General features: G+C 34.3%; 1 protein-coding gene across 4 annotated transcripts in view; it reads left to right on the forward strand.

The window, feature by feature from the left end:
• The window catches only part of elmo1 (engulfment and cell motility 1 (ced-12 homolog, C. elegans)), a 516,270-nt gene that overhangs the window by 277,043 nt on the left and 223,520 nt on the right, over positions 1 to 15,707 (forward strand). For all 4 annotated transcript variants that reach the window (XM_051935959.1, XM_028818136.2, XM_028818137.2 and 1 more), the window contains one exon: positions 5,830 to 5,938. In XM_051935959.1, the coding sequence (XP_051791919.1) occupies positions 5,830 to 5,938 (109 nt within the window). The remainder of the gene's footprint in view (positions 1 to 5,829; positions 5,939 to 15,707) is intronic.

Here is a 15,707-nt window from a genome sequence, read left to right on the forward strand (position 1 = left end):
CCATGGTGAAGAGAAACCCCTTCACAACAGCCAACCAAGTGAACAACACTCTCCAGGTGGTAGGCGTATCGATATCAAAGTCTACCATAAAGAGAAGACTGCATGAAAGTAAATACAGAGGGTGCACTGCAAGGTGCAAGCCACTCATAAGCCTCAAGAATAGAAAGGCTAGATTGGACTTTCTAAAGAACATCTAAAAATGCCAGCACAGTTCTGGAAAAACATTGTTTGGACAGATGAAACCAAGATTAACCTCTACCAGAATGATGGCAAGAAAACAGTATGGAGAAGGCGTGGAACAGCTCATTATCCAAAGCATACCACATCATCTGTAAAACATGGTGGAGGCAGTGTGATGGCTTGGGCGTGCATGGCTGCCAGTGGCACTGGGACACTAGTGTTTATTAATGATGTGACACAGGACAGAAGCAGCCGAATGAATTCTGAGATGTTCAGAGACATACTGACTGCTCAAATCCAGCTAAATGCAGTCAAATTAATTGGGTGGCATTTTATGATACAGATGGACAGTGACCCAAAACATACAGCCAAGCAACCCAGGGGTTTATTAAAGCAAAGAAGTGGAAAATTCTTGAATGGCCAAGTCAGTCACCTGATCTTAACCCAATTGAGCATGCATTTCACTTGTTGAAGACTAAACTTCAGACAGAAAGGCCCACAAACAAAACCGCAACTGAAAGCCACCGCAGTAAAGGCCTGGTAGAGCATTAAAAAGGAGGAAACCCAGCATCTGGTGATGTCCATGAGTTCAAGACTTCATGCTGTCATTGCCAGCAAAGGGTTTTCAACCAAGTATTAGAAATGAACATTTTATTTCCAGTTATTTAATTTGTCCAATTACTTTTGAGCCCCTGAAATGAAGGGATTGTGTTAAAAAAATGCTTTAGTTGCCTCACATTTTTATGCAATCGTTTTGTTCACCCCACTGAATTAAAGCTGAAAGTCTGCACTTCAACTGCATCTGAGCTGTTTCATTTAAAATTCATTGTGGTAATGTACAGAACCAAAATTAGAAAAAAGTTGTCTCTGTCCAAATATTTATGGACCTAACTGTATGATACTTAGAACCATTTGCTGCTTCTAGGTGGTTTTACTGTCTTGAGAACTCTTTGTGACCTTTTCCTCCTTCTGTTATGACAGATGATCTCACTTGTCTGCCAGTCACTGGATTGTCTACCCTCTGTCTTTTCAGAAGAAAATTGCATCATCTTGCCTAGCTCTCACCTTTGTCTGATTTGCACTGGTGTCCCTACCTGCCACTCTTCTGAAGCACCATCACATATACAATTTATATCACCCCTATTGCCCTTTGTGCTTCTAACGTTGCATATCAGGAGTTTTCTTGCTTGCAACCATGGTGCATACCCTGCTTCAGAAGTTTCTTCTGAGATGTATCCCTGCGCTTTGTCATCCTTTTCTTGCCCTTGCCCCTGGCAGTCTCTTGCCAGCTGGGCACCACCGTCAAAACACATTTATTCTTAAGCTGCCTCTAGTCATTTTAAGAAACAGCAGTGAAGGCTTAAATAAAGTCTTGAAATTCTTATTACTGCTGTACATCTCTGTTAAATACCATAGTTGCTTTTATGGTATATGAAGGCGTTATTTATAGTTTACTTAATGCTGTAGAAGACACACAGATTTTTTTCTTTTCTTTTTTTTTATTGTCAAATGTTTATTGATATAAAATGCTGAGGAAAGTACAAAGCAAGTTGAACCAATTTAAACATTAAACAAAATAAATGGATCAGCACCCAATGACAATCAAAAAAATAGTGCCACTCCTACAGGAAAATATAAAAGAGTTTGTACTTACTGTTCTTTATAGGAAATCAGTTATAAATACAAATTATTATTTTTTAAATGTACATGTGCATTCAAAGTTGAAAATTAAATTTAGTTTGTGGTTTAGTTTCTTTTTAAATATTAATACTTTTTATATTTTTTTATTTCCTTATTTTTCATTTTTATTTTGTTTCATCTACCAGACATACTGAAGATTTGCACCTATAATCAAAGTAACAACACTGCTATGGCAGCCAGGTTCGCAAGAAAAAGTTGTTTTAAATTTCACTTTTGTCTCTTCATTGTTAAAGACAATACATAGTTACTTCATTTGAATCACTTTTGTTTCATTTATCTTTACCATTCAAACCCACCAATATATATTTTTTTCCATTAAAATTTTTTACACATAATACATTACTAGCGCAAGAGATGCCAGACTTGACCACTTTAATTGCAGATCTCGTCATCTTGAGTATGTCAGCTTACATGACTTGAATTTGCATAGGTGTGATGACTTTTCAGCACTCTTTTCACATTTCCAGAGTATTTAGAGTTCTCTTTTTCTGACTACCATTAATATATTGCCTGATGGAGCTGGTAGCCATACTAGGGTTAACAGGTAAGTCCCTCCATCCCATCCCACCATTCTGTTATTGAGAATAAAACATGAGACATAATAGAAATAAGTCTCTCTTCTGTATGCAGGGATGGAAACACCTGCATTCATTAATCCTCGTTCCTTTTTTATATGTATGCACTACTTAGAGAGTGCTCATTGGTTGTCAGCTTTAATGCACACAGAGCCTCCTTCTGCAACTTGAGACAATATCTTGTCAGGGTAAGTTGCAGACTAAATGGACTGCGTCGCTGGGTATGTCACACTACACATGCACCTGGACTGCCCCCTGATTTGCTAAGTTAGTGTGCGTGAAGCCTATGACTGTAAAACGCTGGACAATTGGTGTAATCTGTAATGGCCTTATTCAGTGTTATTGATAACATCAAAAATAAGAAAATAATTACCAATGAATTTTGTTATTGGTTAGATAGCTAATTATGTTACATGTACTGTGTACCTGCTTAGGTTTATTGAGTGCAACAAATCTTTTTAGTCATTTAACTTATAAGTAGTTAAACATTTTCTGATTTCAGATTGCCAGTGTTTTGATTTGTTGGTTTGTACCTTTGAGGGAATGATGTATGGTTGGAAGTGTTCTCTAGGCAAATCTCGGTGGGTTTAGTTTATTCTAGACAATAACTGCAAGCCATCTAATTCACTTATATTAACATTGACTAAGTAAAGCAAATGGAAGTCTAAAATTGCACAGTGATTTCCTTTTGTTTACTGACTAGAAAGAGTGAGTGAAGCAATGGGCTTCTTTTAATTTCTGTACACCTTCTGCATCAGTTTACTGCATAAGTTTTACTTTAGTAATTTTTTTGTATATTATCATGTATGCTGTAGTCTATTAGTTTACTAGTAACATTTTGGGTTTTTTCTGACTGGTTTCAAATTCTTGTGGTTTAATTTGCTTTCACACCTAGCATGTCAGAAACTATTTTTCCAAATCTTTTTACGTGTGGTTCAACTTGACAGGTGTGTCAGTTCCATTTCAATGGACATGGGAAAAGTTAATTTTCAGAATGCAAAAAAGTAATATTCCATCCAGAGCAACGTGCTGTGAATAATGATGAGTGAACCATACAGTGTCCACTTCACCATGAGTTTGACAAGATTATGGAAATGTTCAGGAACTTTGCCAAACTCCGCTCAGGACATTGAACTCAATAGGGATGGAGGAACTGAACTAGCTTTGAATGGATTGTTATGGTGTTTTAGTTGTCCTTAGGGGCTGGGGAAGCATCAGCCAGCTTTGCTGACCAATTATTGTGGCCAAAATAAGATCTGAGCTGTGAGGCAGTAGTGCTAATCACAACACCACCATACCTCAGACAACAAAAGACACAGATGGAACAATAACCACAAACAAAATTCAACAAATGGCCACAAACTAGCTATATATATATATATATATTTTTTTTTACCCTCACAGAGTTCCAGTCCATGGGACTGGCTTGCTCCATTGTTTGAAGTCATGGTTCTGGGCACATCTGGAATGTCTTTTTTATTTTCAATCTCTGTGTAGATGCTTTGAACGTTTTTGTTCATGAAGGAGATAAAAACACCATGTAAACAGTAATAAATCTTTCATTATTATTATATGACAGAGTTTTCTTTAAAGATTGTTTTTTATTGAAGCTATAGCACATGGCTAGTTATGCTGGCAAATTACACATGCAGTGCTAGGCTGCTAGAACACATGGATCAGTGTTGTATATTTGCAGTACTCATAATATTCTCATTATGGTCAGCTAATGTACCCCTCAATCAAAGTTTTTTTTTTCTTTATAAAAAGCGTTTCTGGGTGGAAGGCTGCGGTAATGGTTGGATTGTGACATTTTTCATGTCCTAAGCAGTTTGGCAATGATTTTTATAAAGTACGCATGAAAGTTCTGTGCAGGGATACTTCAGCTCTGTGATGTCGTGCTGACCTCACAAAGCATCATGGGGCGCTGGGAAAAAATGTCCGTCTTAGCCAATCGCAAGACAAATTTCCAGGAAAATATTCAGCTTACAATGTCACCTGTGAATATTGCATATTTGCTATGAAGAAATGCTTTGGCAAATTTTGACAGTCATCACTGTGAATTAGCACAAATGTCAGAAGTGAGGCCTAAGGAGCACAAAAATAAATTACTATTAAATACTGAATTGCAGACCAGTAGTTAGCTGGAAAACTATTAAGTTGTTGTGGTGTCATATTTAGAGCACCCAATATTTATATTGCTAGTTATTACATATTTTAAAAATTATCATTTTAAGTACATCAAGACCAAGAAAGGCACATGCCTACAGATATTTAAGGCTGCAAAGAGAGGCTTAGAAGTCTACTTTACACATTCTAGATTCCTGTTGTGACTTGTTGTGTACTAGATGAAGCCCATTGCTGTTGTTTTGTGGCCTATATACTGAAGAAGTATTCATTTTTATTTAAAACTACAGTGAAAAGCAACTTTCTGGAGTTTAACAGCGACTACCTCAGATGTACTTTTCCAAATAAAGATCCTAGTGTTTTTTTTAACCCTGATTGTACAGAAGATGAGAAATTTGTTACATTATATTGGGTCCCTGCTCCTTGTAGACACATATTAGAATGAACAGTCTCAGAAGTGCAATGGGTGCACCATTATTATTACTGTAAATCATGGGTAACACAATAATATTTCTGTGCACTCTAATAATAACATAAATGGTGTGAAAAAGAAAAATATTACAGAAATTGAATATTTCAGCTGTCAGTGTGAAGGAAAAAATGGCAAGCTTGGGGTCGGGAGAGGTTGATTCAAGAATGAATGCCCATGTGCATGAAAAGTTGTGAATGTGAACAAAACAAATAAATGTGCCATGTGCCATTTTCTGGAATTGTTCTGACTTACTTCCAGTGCTGCTAGGGTAGGTTCTGTTTTAAATCATCTTTGTGAAACTTACTAATAGTATAGTACAGTGTCCAGGAATTGGAAAGAGATTGAAAATTTTCCAGTTTATAATAGGTAAAAGTTAAATTTTGAGTTGGTAATAAAATTGGATTAGAACATCTCTGTTGGACCTGTAATTGAACGGCCTTCTGAATCATGACCAAATAAACATTCAATTACAGTGGGCTAATATGCTTTTGATATTTCCCTTTGAGTTTAAATGAAAGTGGCCAGATTCCCTAAAAAAAGCACTTTTATTTTATTGAGGCTAATTGGTCTCATCCTGTATGTGTTTGTGCTTTGCAGTCTTTCTTATTTAGGATGCCTTAATATTTCCATGAGACCAAGCTAAATAAGTAGGCTTATTTAACTGTTTTTCTCATAGCTATTCAGTACAATTATTTGCTTGAACATTTCCATTTTCTTTTGATTTTGTAATTTTATCTTTCACATTTGATTAAAAACATGCCTTCTGTTTTGTTTCAGATTGTGCTAGAGAATAGTAGCCGTGAAGATAAGCACGAATGTCCTTTTGGTAGAAGCAGCATTGAACTGACCAAGATGCTTTGTGAAATTCTGAAAGTAGGAGAGCTACGTAAGTTTGTCTTAATTTTTTTACTTGCTGATTCTTTATGAAACAAGCAAACATTAATGCAGGTACATCAATGGAAGTGCAAACTGATTCTAGAATTATTTTATATTTTTTCTCTGCCAAATATTTTGAAGACATTCACACGATAGTCTTAGATGTAAGCTGGGTATTTTGCTGTATATTTTGTTCTTATTATTAATGAATCAAAAGGCTACTTTGTTAAAGTAGACACAAATGCTCTAAGGGTAAATGAATTTATAGTGATGTAATTTGATAAATGTATGAATCTATTCTTCTGCTTCTTAGATTAGCCCTCTAGCACCATAATATCTAGCTGTGGAGCACACTCACTATATCCCCATTAGAAGTTTGGTCTTATAAACAAAGTAATGTTTTATTAGATCATATAGGCAATACACATGAATGTTCAGTGAAATTAATCCTGCTGCCTTTTCCCTGGATAAGACAACCTTTCATCCATCTACCTATTTTACAACCCATTTGTCCATTTCAGAGTTGCAGGGAGTTTGGTACTTAAGGCAGCACTGAGTTGAGGGTGAGAACCAACATTAAATTGGATGCAAGTCTACTGCAGGGCACACTCACACCTGCACTAACTCATGCTGGGCCAATTTAGAGCCGCCAATTAACATTACATGCACATAATTTCATGAAAATTATATACCATAGAACAGATGTGTGCCTTTAAATTAATAGAAGGCCTTAAAGCAGTTTGTTGCTTTGTTTTTCTTTTGGTCAGTGTCATAAATGTAAATATTAACTTTCCAGATTAAAAAAAAAAATACTTTAGTATTGAATTTAAAAAATACATTGTGCACACCAGTTTTTTTTTTCAGGATAGTTTAGTGTTTTATATTTAGCTTTATTTCTGTAACTTTAAAAACTGTTTATGAGGGATTTAAGGAAATGTTACATAGTTGCCTTAGTTGATCAGTGTACTGTATGTTAGATTTGTAAACAATGCAACCAATTCTGTTTTTGTCCTCTGTAGCAGTATAATTCAAAGCAGCACTTTTAATGAACAACTGTTTTTTAAGCTTATTTTAAGGTGGTTTCAGTGGGAGATGAATCTTTGGGAATGCTGACTTTAGAAAGCACTATTGGCAGTTTATATACAGTGCTACTTAATTAAAAATCAACTGTGAAGGTGTGCTGGGAAAAAAATAGCAGTAAATGTACAAATCAAGACTTCAAGAACATAAATGAATAATAGTAATTGATTTAGTGTTAGTTTCTGTTCCAGCATGTCACTTCTTGATGACAAGTACATTCGAAGTAATGTAATTGGATCAAACGTTACCACCATACTTCATCTGCAGTATACTTCAATCAAAATACTGGATGTGCACTGATATAATTATCTAACAGCTGTTTACATTTCAGCTTCTGTAGTATGACAATTTAGACTAAAGCTCCATTATGTTGCATTCGTAATATTTGTTAAGTCATTTTGTTTAAACTTAAATATTACTTAATTGTTAAATATGAATTTGTGATGGTTTGCCCATTGTCAAAGGACTGACAGACAAGAAAGACTGGCAAAGGGAAGGAATGATTCCCTAGATAGAAGAGATATTCTTCCAATGGCAGGGATGAAAAATTTCATTATGCCAAAGCAGAAGGAATGGCACAACCAGGGCCAGAATGCCCTGAATGTTTGCTAGATGCACCAGAAAGGCAGTAGGTTCATTCTACAGTTTTAGATCTCTGGTCCTAGCACCTGATGTTGTGACTTTAACAGGTTTGGTTACCTGTTGCATGACATTGTCTCAAAAACCTGTATTTAACATTCCTAACCCTGCAGTAAAACCCCTGACTTGACACCCCCACCCCATCTGAATTTATGAGACTTAAAAATGTAAGAATATTTAAAGAGCTTAGCATATGTATTAAGACACAAATATTTAAATACAGTGATAAAAAATTAAATGCAAAATAAGTAATAAAAAGAAATTTTCTTAAACCAGTCTATGAATAATGACACACATTTAGACCTTACTGTCTTGAAAATTATCTGTCTATTTTACAAATCTCATTCTGTTTATACAAGATATTTCTGCTTCAAATTGTCCTGATGCTGCTGCGTCTTACTTAACTTCTTGTTCTACACTGGGCTTTCCCTTCTGAGATGGTTTAATGACTAAAACAATTCTATTTATATCTAACAACCCATAAAACACATAATTAAAATATGCATTTCTTTTCATAGGTAATATTTACTTAAATAATGTACATGTATTCTAAGCTTCATACTTACTATTATTTAAACAGTATTGCTGTGATTAAAATATGTTAATTAGTTCAGGGCATAATATTTAAATCAAAAACAGCTTATTTGTCCTCCAGTCTCACACACGAAACTGGAAAACTGTGTAGTTCAGGTTTTTGAACTAATTACAAAAAACTGCAAAATTGCTTACTTCAAATGTTAAAGATGGAACTTCAGAACGCTGAGATTTTCAGCAGGTTTAGACAAAAAAGTGCGATTCTCATTTTCCTGTTTATTGCTTAATCTTCAAGTTTGTCAAACTAACCGCCACATTTTTCCAAGTCAGTTTCATTTTTTTTTTATCTGAGTCTCCAGTCTATTTCTTGGCCAGTGTGGTCTAGTTTCTTGACACCCAGATATAACCTAAACATGAGGCTACCTTAATCCTCAAGAATAACCTATACAAATAAAGGCTGACACACCTTCATGATGTCCCCCCTATATAACCTAGACCTATAGCCTGGCACTCTTTGATCCCTGAGGGTAACCAAGGGTAACATATTCCTTAGTTAAAATGACTTACCAACTTGCAATGCTTTTCTCTTATCTTGATGTCCACCCTATTGGAAGTGTCTTTCCTTAGCCAGCTAACCCTCTAGAAACAAGTGACAGTCTCCCCTATACAAGGTTCCCTGCATTTACTTTACTACCTCAGTTACTCTTGATAAAAAGATAAAGCATAGAAATTTATAAAGTAGTTATTTTCATTAAAATAGAATAATAGCAATAAAAATATAATAAAAAATATACGGTAAGTTGGTGGCAAAGTCTGTGTATGTATGCATGTACATACACACACATATATAAATATTAGTCTTAAACAAAATTGCATCCCCTTTGCTTTAAAGACAGAAAGGTGACTGAAGATTAGTAGCATTATCAGAAAAGGATGTTATTCTATGCAGCTTTTAGATTCAGCAGTCAGGCATTTTTGGTGTTGGCCTCTGGATGATGGAATGATGGAAAGAGAGAGAGACTGAGCTTCTGTATTAACCTCATATTTATATCAGTCCTTTTGTTTTGTGCCACATCTCATGGACCAATGGGTGTCTCACAGTGCAGTGTGACTCCTCGGATTCAGTGACCAATCTTGTTTTTCCAGAACTCAGTTCCCCAGGTCAGCTCAACCAGCACTAACCTACTTTTGGTTCCTGCATATCAGCTTTCTCTCTATTTTCCAATGTCATAAATTAATGGTCATATTAATCTAAGAGTTTACACTTATTAGCAAGAAAGAAGGGACACACAGATGAAGTTAGATAAACAAGAAAGAAATAATGTACAGATGTGGTTGGGTCATAAAATGCCTTCAAGAGTCCCAAAGAGTTCATTTATAGTTCATTGCTGTCATCTGAGTGAAAACTTGTAATTGAGGCAGACTGCAGTTTGCTTTTTAATATACTGTGTATCGGTCCAAAATTCTGATTTTATACTACCAGAACAGTATTGTGTATTCTTTTTTTCCCATATATACTAAATACTATCTTTCTTAGGGTGTCATCAAATGCTGATGGTAAACAGACATTTCCTGGCAGATGAATGATGATTGTGACAAGTGATAATTTTAGCCAGCTACATTTCAGATTCTATAGTTCTATTGTCACCACAGTCATTCAAATTTAGTCATTACATTATTTAAAGGAACTTGTCAATTTTTTTTTACCTCATTACTTTTTCGCTTTTTATTGTGTAACAAACTATTGCATCAGAAGTGCTTTAAATCTGGGATTAATTTTTTTTTTATTATAATATAATTTGACTTCTTAAGCTACTAAGTGACAATGCCCCTTTACCGATTTTCTGTATTGTTGCAAAACTTTGACACTGAATATTTTCAGGTCTTCAACCAAAATCTATCATACAGAGAGATACATTTTCAGAAGCCTGTACTTTGGCAGAGAGTAATTCTTATTGTGCTCTGTTATAAGGATTACAGCAACTAAACTTCCTTGTCAGTCTTTCATGATCCTCCTGACAATATGTTGCTCTATTTCAGGTAAAAATCTGATTAAACATTACAGAAAGGACATAAAAACATTCAAAGTAATATTTCAAAATTAACCAGAACAGCACAGAAACAGAAAATATATAAGTCATGCAGTTAACTCTTGCTGAATCATAACACATTGTTTCGAAGTTAACATTTTTTCCTCTGTTTTTTTCTTTCTTTTGTCTAGTCTGTTTTATAAATTAACTATAATGCACATGATCAAATTAATTTTCCATCATGGCAAAATAAAGTTTGCACTGATCTACACATTGATTTACTTAAGTGTTTACTAAGAAATGCCAACAAGTTAAGACAAAGCAACAAATTCTACAATTTGTAAGGTATTGCAACAGATTCGCTTCTTTCATCTTTTGCTGTTTTAATGTTGGAATCGATCCATCCTTCTGTCTCTTTTCTAAATTGCATGTCACGATCATAGGAAACAAATGTCTGGTACTGAAAATACCAAAAAATATGTTTGAAACCATTATTTTTCTTGTTATAAACTGTTAATTGTTGAAATGCATTTCTACACAGTTGCTAACTTTTTTCCAGGGTTCTAATTTCAAATCTCTGACAATGAAATACTATTATAGTCTATACCTTATGCTGATAATTAAAAGAAAATGAACTGTCTTTGTGGATTTCGCATTTTATCCGCTTTCTTTAAATAATTAGGATCAGCATCAGTTAATGTAATTCATTTACATTACCCCGATTGGAATGGCACTAGAACTCTTAAACCTTGTTATTTAAGTCATTAGAAAGTGTGCTTTACTTAACCTGCTCATAATCATCTCAGAAGCTGTGTTACTGTATTTGCTACCTTAATTTATAAAATCTTCATCCAAGAGTGACAAAGGAACATTTTTTACAGCAGTTATGTTTTGAAATAAAACGGGCAGATACTCAAGGACCATTTTGTGTAGCTGATTTGGGTAAACTGATTGATGGTTATTAAGATTTTCCTTTTTTCCTTGTAGTTAAAAAAATAAAAAGCAATAAAATGCTGTGATTGGCTGGCTATCTTTGTGCTTTGTTAAAAAAGAAATGCGTCAGCTTCATGGTTTTTGTACAAATCAGTAAGAGACAACTGGCTGACTGCCTGAATGAAGGTGCCCGTCACACACAATTAGCTTTGGGAGCACATCAAGGAAAAAAGTCGTCTCCCCCCGATGCAATGTTTTTTTTGTTAAAATTTCTACTCCCTAAGCATCAATAATAATGTTTTACTAATCAAATGCAAGAGAAATCATTCTTGGTCTTGCACTTGCTTTCTCTGGAGATGCTATTATGATACTGTATTCTGGCAAGCATCACTCTTCTGTCTTTTTTATTTCCCACTTTGACACCCCACCCTCTATGAAAACAAATAAGCTGGCAGATAGATATGGCATGCACTGGAGCCAGCCCTTTAAACATTGATTAGATGCTGATTTTTTTTCTGCATGGTGAGTCATGTAATGTGATAAAGCTTAAATTAATATTTACAGTATTAGTTTAAAAGGCTTTAAACGGAGAATGTAAAGTGTATGGTAGTATCAAGAAGGCAAAATGTTTTGGATTTTATGTACAAAATTTATCTATCAGCATTAGAAGTGATTTATCAAATACTGAGATATTGTAATTGACACATATACATATATGAGATATTCATGACAAACGTATATGTGTTTAATAACTTGCTATGAGAGCAAGCCTAAGCTATGTTTTTTTCCAGCTGAATCAGTTTTATTAATTTGTAGATCGAGCACTTTAATTGTGATTATTTGATTGTGCAGAATACTTTATAGTGGATTCAAAAAGTATTAATGAATGAATGAATTTCTCTATACTTTATATTTAATTTTAAATAGGTAAATGTACCATTTTTGCCCATCAACCACACGCAGTAACACATAATAACAAAGTGAAAATGTGTTCAGAAAGATTTGAAAATCTATTAAACATTAAATGCTGAAATCTCTCATTTATGTAAGTATTTAGACCCTTTGCTGTGGCACTCCAAATTATGCTCAGATGCATCCTGTTTGCTTTAATCCTCCTTAGAGTATAGAACTTGACTGGAATCCTCCAGTGCCAAATTGAATTGACTAGACATTGTTTAGAAAGGCACACATGTTCTTGTGTATTTAAGGTCCCACAATTCAAACTGCATGTCAGAAAAAAAAAACAAACCACAAAAACCAAGGAACTCTCTGTAGACCTCGGTGATAAAGTTGTGACGTGGAATAGTAGGTCAGAACAAGGGTAAAAATCCATTTCTAAAGTTTTTAGTGTTCCCAGAAGTGCAGTGATTTCAATAATTGAGAAATTAACTCTCTGGTGTCACAAAAACGACACAAAGTCATCAAAAAGGTTTGGGGAAGCCACCTGTATATTGTGCCTTGGCTGCACAATGGTTAAATAATTGAGAGATGTTCACAGAGTCCAAAACAGAACTAAGTTTGGTTGCTAAAGATGGCGGCTTTATATTTCGAGACCAGAAGTGACTTCATCAGTAGTGTCAAGACCGGAAGTGACGTCATCAGTGGCGCGGGAAGAAACAACATCAGTGGCAGCGGAACCCTGTGGGATTTTCCGTGGATGGTCTTCAAGGGATTGAGAAAGAAAATCATTGTCCCTCACCGCCCCCTGGTCTGGTGTGGAATTAATATCATTCAGGCCCTTTAGCTGTCTCCCAATTGCACATGTGTGACACTGGTCAAATTTGAGTAACCTTGCAAAAAGGGCCTTGGTAAGGTAGGTGACCAAGAACCCACCCCTCTAACAGAGCTTCAGAAGTCACCTACTGTCAGAAAGACAACCATCTCAGCAGCACTCCATCAATCAAGTGTTTATGGTAGATTGGCTAGTTGTAGGGATGCTCCGATCATGTTTTTTAAGGCTGATACCGATCACTGATTTCCTATTACTTGATCAGCTGCTTCTGAAACTGATTCAGAATTTTTTTTTCATTCTTTGTCCCTTTAAAACAATTTTACAGTAATCTCCTGCATAACCAGACAATAGTGTTATGTCCTATATTAAAGTGTATTCTTATAATTAAACTATAGACCACAGGTGTCATCTGTAAATTTTTTATTAACAACATGAAATTCTGTAGGCTTATTGTTTAGTGCTCTTAAATACTAATAAAGTATGTATAAAATATTTATCCATAATACATATGGTATAAAAGAAAATGAAATACTTATCATAATTACAAGCTGTCATATTGTTTAGTTTTTTCTGTAATGTACCTATCTGAAACAAGCCCTAATTAAAAATAGTAGCTTTCACCATTTCTCTAACAACAAAAAATTCATATGTATTCTCACACAATCAATTAATTGACACTGACAATTAAACATTGCTTAAATGTAAATATACTTGCATTTATATGTTTCAATCATTTTAAATTGTTAATTGCACTACAGTCTTTTGCTGTTAAAATATAAATTTACTATATTTATACAGGTGTGTTCATATTATTTCTTTTTCCAATTAAAAGTGTAAGCTGCTGCAATTGTAATTAAAAAAGCTTGCTGTCCAAACTTAAGCAGTGTCAAAATAAAAAGGTCTGAATTCATTAGAGTAGATTTTCTTGCCATTTGTCTAGGTGTACAAGACAACTTCTCAGATTACCTTTTTTCAGTATATTACTCCACTTTATTTAACATAAAGGCTAATACACCAGTCACTTCTCGTTCACTTTTGAAACAAGTTTCCACTCGCTGATCTTTGTTTACACAGCAGGAAGTTTGCTACAAAAGAAAAAAAAAAGACGTGCAGGCTTAACTACAGTGATACAGTACCTTGCGTAAAGGAGCACTGTAACTAAATTGCCATAATGCTTAGAAAAGCAGGATCTGAAAATATCTAGTCTAATGAAGCTTGAGAGGATCTGCCAGGAAGAATAGGATAAACTGGCCAAAAACCACATATGCAAAACTTGTAGAAACTTACAGATTTGAAGGGGTTATTACTAAGTACTGATGTGATGGTCAGAATATGAACAAGCCATTTCAGTTTTTGATTTTTAATAAATTTGCAAAGCTTTTTTAAAATATGTTTTCACTTTGTCATTTTGGGTTTTGAGTATAGATTGAATGACAACATGGAAAATGTATCCACTTAAAATTAAATCTACAACACAATAAAGTGGAAAATGAAGGGTCTAGAATACTTCTGAATCTGATGTAATTTTATTCTTCTCCTTCAGTATATAACCTAGTTTTTTCTAAGCATGCTGTTGTCCAAAACATATCTGATTTAATATTTTTTTTTAGAATGTCAATGTAAAGACTACATTATTTAAAACAATGTACTCACAAATCTAAATTAATGTTTTAGTTTTATTTTAAAAAAGTCTTCTGTAGTCAATTTCAACATAAAATGACTTGTACTCTAACCGACCACTTAATAGCTTTTTGGACCATGTGAACCAGAACAGTAGAAAATGCTCACCTGAGATTGCATCTGGAGTATGTGGATCTGGTCACCTTGCTTCAGAACAGACATAGTAGCTTTAGATTCTGCACAGAAGAGAGCAGCCTGGTGTATCCCTGGACCAAAGATGGACACCATAAAGTCATTTTTCACGCATAATGTTATGGCAGTCTTGAACATATTTCAGACTAATGTCCTGGAAGTGCTATGCTTGACAATTCAGCCATTTTCCAGCACAAAGTGAGCTGGATGGACTGATTGGTTTTCTCTCTTCTGTCAAACTTCCATTATTTTTATTTAAAAACCAACCAGTACAACATGTCTTTTTTTTGTCTTGTTTTGCTGTTATTGATTTTTGTCTTCAATCCCCCCCATCTATTTATTTGTTTCTAAATATTTTGGACATCCAAAGAAGCTTTTCTTTTACCATTATGTATGTGTCCTTAATGCTGTTATTAGTCTATTTACATTGCTTGCTTGATCCCATTATAATATTTTGATTAAATTAATAATTCTAAAATGACATTTAGTTTTCACCTTCAGTGCATGATTTGCTTCTTTGTTGATTAACTGAAAAATGCTTTAGTTTAACAGAATATTTGAAAATATAACATGAAGCAGTTTTTTAAAACATTTTTACTACACAGAGTTTGTAGAATATTTATTATAGAAGTTACCATCTCTTGGTAATTTTAGAAAAATGGGACCTTCCTGCTATGTGGCAACTTAACCAACTTAACCACAGAGTACGAAAGTCATGAATTCATAATGACATATACAATATTGAGATTAAACTGTGCCAATGCATGGTATCTCAAAATTCAATTTTAATAAAAATATTTAATTAGTATATTGAATTTTTTAATTTATCACTGTATTTCCTTCTTGTATTTCATTGAGAGAGTGATAGGATTTTGATTTGAGTCAGTCATAAAGTACCCAAAAATAAAACACTTTTGACTGTGGTGTTTCCCTGTTTTCCTTTCACCTCAAAGTTATTAATTACAATCCTTTTTGTAAACGTTGGCAAGATTCTCATGTAATAGTGCAACATAAAGGAG

Source organism: Erpetoichthys calabaricus, chromosome 13 (genome assembly GCF_900747795.2).
Source record: "Erpetoichthys calabaricus chromosome 13, fErpCal1.3, whole genome shotgun sequence".
In the NCBI taxonomy this organism is placed as follows: domain Eukaryota; kingdom Metazoa; phylum Chordata; class Cladistia; order Polypteriformes; family Polypteridae; genus Erpetoichthys; species Erpetoichthys calabaricus.